The sequence below is a fragment of the Pseudophryne corroboree genome, chromosome 2 (genome assembly GCF_028390025.1).
Source record: "Pseudophryne corroboree isolate aPseCor3 chromosome 2, aPseCor3.hap2, whole genome shotgun sequence".
Classification (NCBI taxonomy): domain Eukaryota; kingdom Metazoa; phylum Chordata; class Amphibia; order Anura; family Myobatrachidae; genus Pseudophryne; species Pseudophryne corroboree.
The window spans coordinates 676,724,917-676,738,999 of NC_086445.1; the positions used below are offsets into that span (position 1 = coordinate 676,724,917).

At 45.7% G+C, this 14,083-nt stretch overlaps 1 protein-coding gene across 2 annotated transcripts in view; it reads left to right on the plus strand.

The window, feature by feature from the left end:
* MFSD4A (major facilitator superfamily domain containing 4A) overlaps positions 1-14,083 on the plus strand; it is a 314,229-nt gene that overhangs the window by 67,819 nt on the left and 232,327 nt on the right. The window contains exon 2 of one of the 2 annotated variants that reach the window (XM_063955140.1): positions 6,658-6,764. The exons of the other annotated variant lie outside the window; for it this stretch is intronic. Within the exon in view, the coding sequence (XP_063811210.1) occupies positions 6,658-6,764 (107 nt within the window). The remainder of the gene's footprint in view (positions 1-6,657; positions 6,765-14,083) is intronic. 2 annotated transcript variants of the gene reach the window in all.

Sequence of the window (14,083 nt, forward strand, 5' to 3'; positions counted from 1 at the left end):
CGGGGCTATAGTGCTGGGTCTTTAGAAATTTGCAAACAAAAAGTGTTAGCCTTAGATAGACATACACTTGTGAATCATCCTGCAGCTGTCAGTGCTACTTGTTCTAAATCGTTACCTTGGGTTAATAAATTTAACGTGGCATCACCAGCCATTATCAAAACTGCTAAAACATTATGGCCAATGATACAGAGTGATCCTAAACTTAACTTAAAAGAACATAGACTCATGCCCTGTTATTCACGGGGTCGCAATTTAAAGGACATCTTGGTAAAAACGAGACACCACAAGGGCACCTTTTGAAGCAAACCACTTTTTTGAGCAATACACGGGTGGGATGCTTTAAGTGCACTTGTATGACGTGCCAATTTATGCTCACAGGGGATTCGTTTAGCCATCCCCATTTTACATTACTTTACCTGTAACTCTACTTTTGTAGTGTACCAGCTTATTTGCCCGTGCGGGCTCTGTTATATTGGCAAGACCGAGACTAAGTTTAAGGAGCGTATGGGCAAACACAGAGCAGCCATATGGGCAGCATTAGTGTCTGGCACAAGTGACCAACCGATCGCACGCCACTTTGCAGAAGCCCGACACTCCTTATCACGTCTCCGGTACAGATTGATTGATACTGTCCCGTTAAATAGACGAGGGGGAAACCGTTCATTACAGTTATTAAGGTGTGAAGCGAGATGGAAATGATAATTTCTCTAACGTCCTAGAGGATGCTGGGGACTCCGTAAGGACCATGGGGAAGAGACGGGCTCCGCAGGAGACATGGGCACTTTAAGAAAGAATTTAGTTCCTGGTGTGCACTGGCTCCGTGCTTTTCAGTGAGCTCTCCGGAGTTTGCTGATAGAAAGTTTTTTGTTAGGTTTTTTATTTTCAGGGAGCTCTGCTGGCAACAGACTCCCTGCATCGTGGGACTGAGGGGAGAGAAGCAGCCCTACTCTCTGAAGCTAGGTCCTGCTTCTTAGGCTACTGGACACCATTAGCTCCAGAGGAATCGGTACGCAGGATCTCACCCTCACCGTCCGTCCCAGAGCCGCGCCGCCGTCCCCCTCGCAGAGCCGGAAGACTGAAGCCGGGTGAGTATGAGAAGCAAGGAGACTTCACAGGTGGCAGAAGACTTTGTGATCTTCACTGGAGGTAACGCACTGCAGCTGTGCGCCATTGCTCCACACACCTACACATACTCCGGTCACTGTTAGGGTGCAGGGCGCAGGGGGGAGGGGGAGGGGGGGGGCGCCCTGGGCAGCATTTGGGACCTCATTCTGGCAAATAAACACATATAGGCACTGTAGCTGGGCACTGTATATATGTAGGAGCCCCCGCCAAAGAAATAAAATTTAAGCGGGACAGAAGCCCGCCGCCGAGGGGGCGGGGCTTCTCCCTCAGCACTCACCAGCGCCATTTTTGCAGCACAGCACGCTGAGAGGAAGCTCCCCAGGCTCTCCCCTGCTGATACACGGTAGAAGAGGGTTGAAAAGAGAGGGGGGGGCACATAATTAGGCGCAAAAAAGTATATTAACAGCAGCTACTGGGTTAACATTAAGTTACTGTGTTATTCCTGGGTTATATAGCGCTGGGGTGTGTGCTGGCATACTCTCTCTCTGTCTCTCCAAAGGGCCTCGTGGGGGAACTGTCTTTCCTGGGTGTGTGGTGTGTCGGTACGCTTGTGTCGACATGTCTGATGTGGAAGGCTATGTGGGAGAGGAGCGGGAGCAAATGAATGTGGTGTCTCCGCCGACGGCGCCGACACCTGATTGGATGGATATGTGGAAGGTTTTAAATGATAATGTTAATTCTTTGCATAAAAGATTAGACAAGGCTGATGCATTGGGACAGTCATGGTCTCAACCTGTGCCTGATCCTATGTGGCAGGGACCGTCGGGGTCTCATAAGTGCCCACTATCCCAAATTGTTGACACAGATACCGACATGGATTCTGACTCCAGTGTCGATTACGATGATGCAAAGTTACAGCCAAAGTTGGCTAAATCACTCCGATATATGATTATAGCAATCAAGGAGGTTTTGCACATCATAGAGGAAACCCCTGTCCCTGACACAAGGGTTTATATGTATAAGGAAAAGAAACCTGTGGTAACTTTTCCCCCCTCACACGAACTGAATGAGTTATGTGAAAAAGCTTGGGAATCTCCAGATAAGAAACTGCAGATTTCCAAACGGATTCTTATGGCGTATCCTTTCCCGCCAACGGACAGGTTACGATGGGAATCCTCCCCTAGGGTGGACAAAGCTTTAACTCGCTTATCCAAAAAGGTAGCCCTGCCGTCCCAGGATACGGCTACCCTCAAGGATGCTGCTGATCACAAACAGGAGGGTACCCTGAAGTCCATTTATACACATTCAGGTACCTTGCTCAGACCGGCAATCGCGTCGGCCTGGGTCTGTAGTGCAGTAGCGGCATGGACTGATACCTTATCAGAGGAGTTTGATACCCTAGATAGGGATACTGTTTTATTGACCCTGGGGCATATTAAAGACGCTGTCCTTTATATGAGAGATGCTCAAAGAGACATTAGTCTGCTGGGTTCTAGAATAAACGCTATGTCGATTTCTGCCAGAAGGGTCCTGTGGACTCGGCAATGGACAGGTGATGCCGACTCAAAACGGCATATGCAGGTTTTACCTTACAGGGGTGAGGAATTGTTCGGTGAAGGTCTATCGGACCTGGTCTCCACAGCTACGGCTGGAAAGTCAAATTTTTTGCCTTATGTTCCCTCACAGCCTAAGAGAGCACCGCATTATCAAATGCAGTCCTTTCGTTCACAAAGAAACAAGAAAGTCCGAGGTGCGTCCTTTCTTGCCAGAGGGAGGGGCAGAGGAAAGAAGCTGCACAATACAGCTAGTTCCCAGCAACAGAAGTCCTCCCCGGCCTCTGCAAAATCCACCGCATGACGCTAGGGCTCCACTGGCGGAGTCGGGGCCAGTGGGGGGCGCGTCTTCGGAATTTCAGCCACATGTGGGTTCACTCCCAGGTGGATCCCTGGGCAATAGAAATTGTGTCTCAGGGTTACAAGCTGGAATTCGAAGAGGTGCCTCCTCGCCGGTTTTTCAAATCGGCCCTACCGTTTTCCCCCCTAGAGAGGGAGATAGTGTTAAATGCAATACAAAAATTGTATCTTCAGCAGGTGGTGGTCGAGGTTCCCCTCCTTCAACAGACAAGGGGGTATTATTGGACCATGTTTGTGGTTCCGAAACCGGACGGTTTGGTAAGACCCATATTGAATTTAAAATCTCCGAACCTATACTTGAAGAGGTTCAAGTTCAAGATAGAATCGCTAAGAGCGGTCATCGCCAGCCTGGAAGGGGGGGATTTTATGGTGTAACTGTTCATAAAGGATGCGTACCTTCATGTCCCCATTTATCCACCTCATCAGGCGTACCTAAGATCTGCGGTACAGGACTGTCATTACCAATTTCAGACGTTGCCGTTTGGTCTCTCAACGGCTCCGAGGATTTTCACCAAGGTAATGGCGGAAATGATGGTGCTCCTGCGCTAGCAAGGTGTCACAATTATCCCGTACTTGGACGATCTCCTCATAAAAGCGAGATCAAGAGAGCAGTTGCTGAACAGCGTATCTCTTTCACTGAAAGTGTTACAACAACACGGCTGGATTCTCAATATCCCAAAGTCGCAGTTGGTTCCTACGACTCGTCTGCCCTTCTTGGGCATGATTCTGGACACGACCCAGAAAAGGGTTTATCTTCTGATAGAAGAAGCCCAGGAACTTATGACTCTGGTCAGGAACCTTTTGTAAACAGGACAGGTGTCCGTGCATCATTGCACTCGAGTCCTGGGAAAGATGGTGGCCTCATACGAGGCCATTCCCTTTGGCAGGTTCCATGCGAGGACTTTCCAATGGGATCTGTTGGACAAGTGGTCTGGATCACATCTACAGATGCATCGGTTGATCACCCTGTCCCCCAGGGCCAGGGTGTCACTCCTGTGGTGGCTGCAGAGTGCTCACCTTCTCGAGGGCCGCAGATTCGGCATTCAGGATTGGATCCTGGTGACCACGGACGCAAGCCTCCGCGGTTGGGGAGCAGTCACACAGGGAAGAAATTTCCAGGGTCTTTGGTCAAGTCAAGAGACTTGTCTGCACATCAACATCCTGGAACTAAGGGCCATATACAACGCCCTACATCAAGCGGAGGCCTGACTTCGCGACCAACCAGTTCTGATCCAGTCAGACAACATCACCGCAGTGGCTCATGTAAACCGCCAAGGCGGCACAAGAAGCAGAGCGGCAATGGCGGAAGCCACCAGGATTCTTCGCTGGGCGGAGAATCATGTAAGTGCACTGTCAGCGGTGTTCATTCCGGGAGTGGACAACTGGGAAGCAGACTTCCTCAGCAGACATGACCTACACCCGGGAGAGTGGGGACTTCATCCAGAAGTCTTCGCACAGATTGTGAGTTGGTGGGTACTGCCACAGATAGACATGATGGCGTCCCGCCTCAACAAAAAGCTGCAGAGGTATTGCGCCAGGTCAAGAGACCCTAAGGCAGTAGCGGTAGACGCCCTTGTGACACCGTGGGTGTTCCGGTCCGTCTATGTATTTCCTCCTCTTCCTCTCATACCAAAGGTGTTGAGAATAGTAAGAAGAAAAGGAGTGAGAACAATCCTCGTTGTTCCAGATTGGCCACGACGGACCTAGTATCCAGATCTGCAGGAAATGCTCACGGAAGATCCGTTGCCTCTTCCTCTAAGGCAGGACCTGTTGCAACAGGGTCCCTGTCTGTTCCAAGACTTACCGTGGCTGCGTTTGACGGCATGGAGGTTGAACGCCGGATCCTAGCGGAAAAAGGTATTCTGGTTGAGGTTATCCCTACGCTGATAAAGGCTAGGAAGGAAGCAACAGCAAAACATTATCACCGTATATGGCGAAGATATGTTTCTTGGTGTGAGACCAGGAATGCTCCTACGGAAGAATTCCATCTGGGCCGTTTCCTACAAACTGGAGTGGATTTTGGCCTTAAATTAGGCTCCATTAAGGTCCAGATTTCGGCCCTATCCATTTTCTTTCAAAAAGAATTGGCTTCTCTCCCAGAAGTTCAGACTTTTGTTAAGGGAGTACTGCATATTCAGCCTCCGTTTGTGCCTCCGGTGGCGCCTTGGGACCTTAATGTGGTCTTGGGCTTCCTAAAGTCACACTGGTTTGAACCACTGAAAACGGTGGAGTTGAAATATCTCACTTGGAAGGTAGTCATGTTATTAGCCCTGGCTTCGGCTAGGCGAGTGTCGGAATTAGCGGCTTTATCACATAAAAGCCCCTATCTGGTTTTCCATATGGATAGAGCGGGATTGTGAACACGTCCTCAGTTCCTGCCAAAAGTGGTTTCATCCTTTCATATGAATAAACCTATTGTGGTGCCTGTGGCTACACGGGACTTAGAGGATTCCGAGTCCCTTGATGTGGTCAGGGCTTTGAAAATTTATGTAGCCAGGACGGCTAGAGTCCGAAAAACAGAAGCACTGTTTGTTCTGTATGCAGCCAACAAGCTTGGCGGCCCTGCTTCAAAGCAGACTCTTGCTCGCTGGATCTGTAACACGATTCAGCAGGCGCATTCTATGGCAGGATTGCCGTAACCTAAATCGATCAAGGCCCATTCCACTAGGAAAGTGGGCTCTTCTTGGGCGGCTGCCCGAGGGGTCTCGGCACTACAGCTATGTCGAGCTGCTACTTGGTCGGGTACAAACACCTTTGCAAAATTCTATAAGTTTGATACCCTGACTGAGGAGGACCTCATGTTTGCTCAATCGGTGCTGCAGAGTCATCCGCACTCTCCCGCCTGTTTGGGAGCTTTGGTATAATCCCCATGGTCCTTACGGAGTCCCCAGCATCCTCTAGGACGTTAGAGAAAATAAGATTTTACTTACCGGTAAATCTATTTCTTGTAGTCCGTAGAGGATGCTGGGCGCCCGTCCCAAGTGTGGACTTCTTCTGCAATACTTGTATATAGTTATTGCTTCAATAAGGGTTACGTTATTTTTGCATCGGGCGTGAACTGATGCTATGTTATTGTCATACTGTTTACTGGATTGTTATCACAAGTTATACGGTGTGATTGGTGTGGCTGGTATGAATCTTGCCCTTGGATTAACAAAAATATTTTCCTCGTACTGTCCATCTCCTCTGGGCACAGTTCTCTAACTGAGGTCTGGAGGAGGGGCAGAGAGGGAGGAGCCAGTGCACACCAGGAACTAAATTCTTTCTTAAAGTGCCCATGTCTCCTGCGGAGCCCGTCTCTTCCCCATGGTCCTTACGGAGTCCCCAGCATCCTCTACGGACTACGAGAAATAGATTTACCGGTAAGTAAAATCTTATTATATCTTATGCAGCCTTGTGGTAATGCATTCCAACATAGTTTGAATTGCATAGCTTCTATAATTCCTTAATTGGTTCTAGTGCAACACTAGTATTATTTTAGTAATGCTCTATAAGACTTGTCACCATTTTTTATTAATTCAGTACCTGATTAAGTACCCTGTTTCTGAGACGTCTGCTTAGTCATATTAACGTTGTTTCTTTTTAATATGTTACACATCGTTAGTGTTACATGTTTCTAGCTCCCATAGTTGTTGTAGTTTACAATTCTGTATGGTGAATGGTTAAGTTTTCTGCACAGGTGTACGGTCCAGTGTGGATGACGTCACCAATCAGCGCGGCGGCGGGCTGGGTGCGCGGTCCCGGCCCTGACGCCAGCACTTCACTGGGGGTGGACATGCTTAAAAGGTATGTTGTGTTTCTTATTCTGTATCCTGATGACAATATGTAAATATTGAAACGTTGATGCAAACTTTACCACAGTTCCAATTGTCCGTTATTTGGTATGAGTGCCGCACCTCTGCAATCTATATCCCATCTTTGTGAGGGCACCGCCGCAGCAACATTTTGAAACATGGAGTGCCGGACCAGCACAGCCAAACCTTCTCCAGGGATCTATTCCTTGAAACTTATTGAGGAAGCTGCATCTCTTTTACCCTTGTGATTACCAAACCAGCCATATAAGCTTTGAATTTTACGTGAGTCAACATTGGAAAAAGAAATAATTTTCACCATAAGAGTAGAAGACCACATTTTAGTCTGCAAAAACGCCAATATATGGTTGCTGACAGTCCCAATGGACTATGATTAAGATTTTTTAGACGGCCCTGGAGGAATTGATTAGTTATAAGGCAGTGTTTACAAAAACACTATTCTATAGATTTTATATATACATAAAGGATAACCACTTAAGCTCCAGTTAGAAGCACGAATATAGGAGCTGTACCCATTAAATTCTAATAAAGGAGAATTTGATTAATCCCTATTTAGAGGTTACGATCTGCCATAAGAATTTATCAAGTGCAATTCATCCTTTTCCCTATATGTGTTACCCCTGATGAAGTCGATCAGACGAAACGCGTTGGGTTTGTCAGTCAGAAAATCACACCCTAGTTTGTGAAGATACTCCCTTTGAGCTCGCACCTTGAAAAAGGTGAGGGAGTATCTAGAATTCCATCCTACAAACATGTTGGTTGTGGCTGTGTTTTATTGATACAATTTTATATCTTGAATTGTGTACCAAAATTCATATGTTCAAATATATGTTATTAAAAAAAACTTTTTATTAATTGGCCTGTTGGCCTCTTGTTTGGGTGACTTTTTGGTGAGGGGTGTCTGTTACAGGTCCCCAGATCTAAATATCCTCCAGTCTACATTTTCCGACGAATTAACCGCTGGAAGATTTGTGTAACTACATTTTCACTATTAGCGCACTTGGGAATTTATGTTCTCTTTGCATGTGTTTGAGGTTTTCCAACAAAGACCTCTCCCAGTGTGCCGCTTCTGAGTTGGCGCAAGATAAAGATACTTTTGTGTATTTATATATATATATATATATATATATAAAATATGAAATGCTGTTTATCTGTCAGCAAATGACATCAGTAGGTGTCCAAGTAGACGAGGAGGAGGTTGCAATGGCAATTCCACAAAACCTTACGCCATAGTATGATTTCCTGGTAGTGGCTTTTGGAGTCAACAGAGATTGTATGGGCTAAGCTACTGCACTTTTAAAAGCGCGTACCTATAGATACATATGCTGAGAATTGTATTCTGCTGTCAAAAGGACGTAAGACAAAAAAGCCAAAGCACAAATGCTTCAAGTGTTGCAAAATTGGACATAAGCTATCGGAATGCAGAGCAAGTGGTACTTCATTATGGAAGCAAGATAGAAGGAATTAATCAGCATCAAATTAAACAGTCACAAGCAAAGTGTTTTGGTACATTACATGGATTCAAGAGCCACAGGGCACTTTAGCTGTGTTCTGTCACTCAAGACATGCAAACCTGTAAATATCAAGGGAATAGGAGACAATGCAACGAATGTCAGGACAATGATTGTGCGCTTGAGGATCAAGGGCAAAACAGTTGTCACAGACACTGAATATGTATTATTTGTGCAAGATCTAGGAACCAATCTGATTGCCATCAGTGTACTAGGGAAGAAGCAATACAAGGTACACTTCGCAGAAGGTTAAGTCTATTTTATACAGCAAATTAGAGACTGTTATTGCAACATCAACCCGGTGCCAACATGTGTGTATCCTAAACACTGAGGAGTATTGTCCGATGGCAGATTCTGACTCAAACCAGTCAATGGAACTATGGCGTAGGAGACTGGATCACCTACGGTAAGACAATATACAAAAGCTTGTAAATGGCATGGTAACAACGATATCAGTGAATAACCCAGAGAGACCAGAGTGTTAAATTTGTGTGAGAGATGTTGTGTTTCACATGACCAATTCAACCAAAGTCAAGCAGGATATTGTAACCTCACAAAAACTTGGGATGCTAGATATGCACTGGAAGTGTGTCAGAGACTGAAACCACAGATACAAGTGATCAACCATAGAGGAGGAGCTCTATGAGAAGCAACAAAGGAAAACCTCCTAAAAGGCACTGCAAGAAATTTGAAAACTCTCCAAGAAGCAAAGTCAAGCAGCGAAAATTGGAAATCAGCTTACAACCTTAAATGACACATGGACCATTGTGGACAGGGCCATAGACAATAAAACAGTGAAACACAAGTTGGTCTTCGGCAAGAATCTCTACACCAATGGAAGTCTTGCCAAGAGTTACGCTCAATAATCTTGCATTGACATTGAGGAGATCTTCTTGCCTATTACCAAGTACAGTATGCTATTTATTATTATTGCTATCTCTTCTGTGTATGATTTATTACTATACCAGCTAGACTGTAATTTAGCCTTCCTGAGATAGACTTTGTGTGAGTTAGGTCTCCTTAGTTTAAATTACACCATCAATTTTGCATGTGACAACAAAGGTGCAATTGACTTGTCTTCCAGCACCAAACATCATGGTAGGTCTAAACATATTGAAATAAAGACACACTTTTATTACAGAGCTGGTAGATTGTACCCAGAGTGATTTATGTCACTGGTGAGGAAACCTTGCAGATATGTTAACCAAAGGTTGATGTCACATGTACTAAATAACTTTCTACAAAAATGCAGACTGGCATACATTTGAAATGTTGTTATGCTTTTTGGTTAAAAGTGAGAAGTCAAAATGTGGAATGTATATGTTATTGACATGTACCCAGAGATAGCCTTAAGCGAGAGGGGAGTGTTTGAGGAGTGCCTTGTCTCCTATATGTGCAGTTCTTCGCTCCTCCATCCTATGGTCGTCACGATCCAGGTAATTCCTTATCAGTATTTACCTTCCAAATGCCTCCTGAGACTGTCCCAGCATTCCAAGCCTGGATTCCATCTGCACTGTCTGTGTGCAGCACGCTGCATCTCATTGTCTCAAATCTCTTTACTGTGATTCTGGCAGCATCAGGGTTAAGTTTCACATGCAAGTTACAAACAATCTTTCCCTCCAAAAGCTAACATGGGCGCAGCCATGTTTTCCTAGTCACATGTTACCTTTCAGCCTATCAGCTGCACTCTGGTCTCAGCCTAATTATCCAGCAGCTGCACTCTAGACTCTGCTTAATCAGCCAGCCAATCCCTGCTTCCCAGCAGGTATAAATATCCTGTTCTTGGGGTGGAAAGAGGTCAGTGCTTCAATTGTCTTCAGTGATTCCAGTGTGCAGTCCTCCAATGGACTTTCTCTGCAGTACAGCCTGACTCTGCAGTGTCTCATCATTGCACCCTGTGACCCAAGTCACCATCGGTGTTCCGCCATCGATCCCAAGTCACCATCGGTGTTCCGCCATCGACCCCCAAGTCACCATCGGTGTTCCACCATCGATCCCAAGTCACCATCGGTGTTTCTGCGTCTGATCTTCCATTACACTGGTATCTGACACCATTTCACAGCTCACCACCTGTGTCGGTTCTATCCGGCATTTCCCGGCAGTTCAGTCATCAGCTTCTGTTTCCCATCAGCTACCCAGTGCATCGGTGTTGGTAAGGACATATCATCTCCAAGTCCTTCAAGACTGTGCTTAATTATACCACACCTAGAGACTGCCTATATGCACTCCTGGGAACTGTGACTTATATGCTGTTCTTAATATTGCTAACTGCCGACATATGCTTGTGAGCTGAGTTTCAATAAAACCTTTGAACTTTCCTTTGTTGTCGTGGTCAAGCCTTCGGGCATCTGTGGTAAAGGTTCCCTGCATGTCTAAGAACCCTGTACTGCCTCCCAGGTTCACATATACCTCAGCCCCTACAACTGAGGCTTCCTCTGGTCAGCACCAGCCCTCAGTTGTGACAATGGTGAAGTAGATGCACCTCATTGTCTCCTACAGTGTATCACCACCAAAACACCCCCATATCACTGTGTCACCACACAACACATATGGGTGGTCATTCCGAGTTGATCGCAGCCAGCAACTTTTAGCTGCCTCTGCGATCAAGTAGTCCACGCGGGTGGTGTTCAGGTTGCCGGCTGTCGGGATCCCGGTGCACAGTATACCAGCGCCGGAATCCTGACAGCCGGCATACCAACACTTTTTCTCCCTCTTGGGAGTCCATGACCCCCCTGGAGGGAGAATAGATAGCGTGCGCCACCGTGCCTGCAGCGCAGCGAGCCCGCAAGGGGCTCATTTGCGCTCGCCACGCTGTCGGTATGCCGGCGGTCGGGTTTCCGGCGCCGGTATGCTGGTCGCCGGGAGCCCGGCTGCCGGCATACCCTACTACACCTGTCCACGCCTATGGGAGAGTGTATTTTAGCTTAGCAGTGCTGCGATCGCTTGTGCAGCCCTGCTAAGCTAAAAAAAATTCAAGCAAAAGAAGACATTTACCTACTTACCCTGTGCGACGATCCCTGTGATGCTGGGCCGGCTTTGACGTCAGACATCCGCCCTCCGTTCTCCTGGACACGCCTGCGTTTTCCTCACCACTCCCCGAAAACGGCAGCCAACAGTCCGGATCCGCCCTGGAACGCCTTCTTCCTGTCAATCTCCTTTGCGGTCGGCTCTGCAACCGCTTCCTTCGTCAGCCGCGATGTAACCCAGCAACCCCTGTCGCCGGGCAATGTCGCGCACGTGCACTGTGGCCGCCGTGCATGCGCATTCCGTACCCGTTCGCACCGCAGCGATATACCGCTGCGTGCGAACGGGTCAGAATGACCCCCTTTTATACATTCCAGTGCAACCACTATATATATATATATATATATATATATATATATATACAGTATAAAAAAAATTGTGTTCTAAAGATGGACGAAGAGTCCAGTGTGCAAGCAGTGTAACCCCTAAGTAGTTATTGCCTGATGATAACCAGACAATGACTTAAACAGTACTCTGTTGAAGTCATTTTAAGTTTAAGTTTAAAAATTTTCACAGATGGGTGGGATTTCTAAAGACCACATCTTCCCCATCTCGTGTCAAATGAAAAAATGGTCCCTTACCCCCATCCGAGATGTCAGTAGACATCAAGACAAGCTTATAGTACATACAGTATTTGTAATGCCTCCAAATCCTTAATTGCTAAAAATTGGAAATCTCTAGAACCTCCCTCGCTAACAGCCCTCTGAGCTCATGTCCATTTTGTGGCTTCTACGGAATGCATCTCTAGTCTACAAAATTACACTGTGGCTACCTTTCACAAAGTCTGGGCTCTGTGGCATAGTTTTCAATATTGTTGGTCTCTTCTCACCTCCCTTTTCTTTTTCTTTCTTTTTTCTCTCTCTTCTTTTCTTTTACTCTTTCCTCCTTAGTTTAACTATTCAGCAGTCTCTATTCTCTTTTGTTCTATTTGTTATTGTTTTCTGTCTCTACATATTCTCATCCCCCTACCGCATCCTTTTCTAAGCTAGACAATTACCTGGGTTTTACTTTTGTATGTCCACTGTTCATGTCCAATATGTTCCTGGACTCTATGTTGACCTTTCTGTAGTTGGTCAATGCGGTATGGTTTTTTTCTTGTTCGATTATTTGTATATTTTCATTATTGTTTTGGTGCTATATTTTTATTGTTTGTCTTTCTAATAATTTACTGTTATTAGACCATGTATATCCATTATCTTGTATTCTTGTTTATGGAAAATAAAATTAACACATTGTTTAAAAAAAAAAAAAAAAAATGTGTTCCCTGATTTAATTCAGTACAGTAGATTGTCTAGTTTATAAAGTGCTAGGCCTTGTTGGGCTACCATATTCTTCCTACACATAGCAAGCATTTTAATCAGTGACAGAGAAAATTGAATTACAAGTGCAGATTTCTTTTTTAAAACCTATACTACAATCCTGATTTTTACTATTTTTAAAAGGTGTATTATTGGTTGAAACAAGAACCACAAAGTATTTTTTTACATGTTAAAATGACTAAAAAGACGAATTGTATTTTCTGAAAATACAAAGGGGGAAATTAAATTGTTTATCCCTGCAGCATCCTCTAGATCACAGGTTCTCAAACTCGGTCCTCAGGACCCCACACAGTGCATGTTTTCCAGGTCTCCTCACAGAATCACAAGTGAAATAATTAGCTCCACCTGCGGACCTTTTAAAATGTGTCAGTGAGTAATTAATACACCTGTGCACTTGCTGGGTTACCTGCAAAACATGCCCTGTGTGGGGTCCTGAGGACCGAGTTTGAGAACCACTACTCTAGATGGCGCCCAAAGGAGACTTTGTTGAACTGTTTGAGCCCACTGTGCGCAGCCCTTTGTGCTGGGGAGCTGAAATGTGAGAAAAGTGACCCTTTTGGGTGCCCAAACGGAACATTTCGTGATCGCGCCCATTAGTTTAGTTCGGTTTAGCTGCTTTACACGGCTAGACCAGTCACTAATGGGCACGATCAGCATGATAAACAGCATCAATAGAATATAGCCCCTGCGATCTCCCATTACTTTAGACAGGAGATCAGGCGGCGATATCAATTCAATTCCCCCCAAAACCTTCTGAAATTAAAATAAAAAATAAAACAACTTAAAATTTGTGTAGGTACTACAGAAAAAAAATCATTGATATTGATGTTGTAATGTGATGGCACAAATGTGAAAAAATTAACTCGGCACAAGGGTGAGAAAACTCAACAGCAAAGGGATTATTAAGCAGATGGATTTACAGGACATTAACTCACTTTGCATCAGGAACTGCATGTCGCTTCTGTATGTGTTTTTTTTTTATCCAAATGGATTATAGAACAGAAGATTGTAACTAAGTAATACCCCTTTTCCACTAGTGGAAACGCGCCCCCCCCTGCAAATTCCCGGATCAAGTGATACGGGAATCCTACCCGGGTAGCTTGCTGGGTTGAACACGTGTTCAACCCAGTAAGCTGTGTAGTGTAAACGGAAGCCGTGTCGATGCGACACGGCTCCCGTTTACAGTGTATGGAAGGGCGGCAGCATCACCAACCCGGCAATATGCCGGGTTGGTGAGCTAGTGTAGAAGGGGGCTATAGCACGGGTCGCAGCCGTGTCAGGCTCCCGGATGCGACCCGTGCTACAAGTGGAAAAGGGGTATAACTATGGAGCAGATGTATTAACCTGGAGAAGGCATAAGGAAGTGATAAACCAGTGATAAGTGCAAGGTAATACACGCACCAGCCAATCAGCTCCAGTATGTAAATTAACAGGAGCTG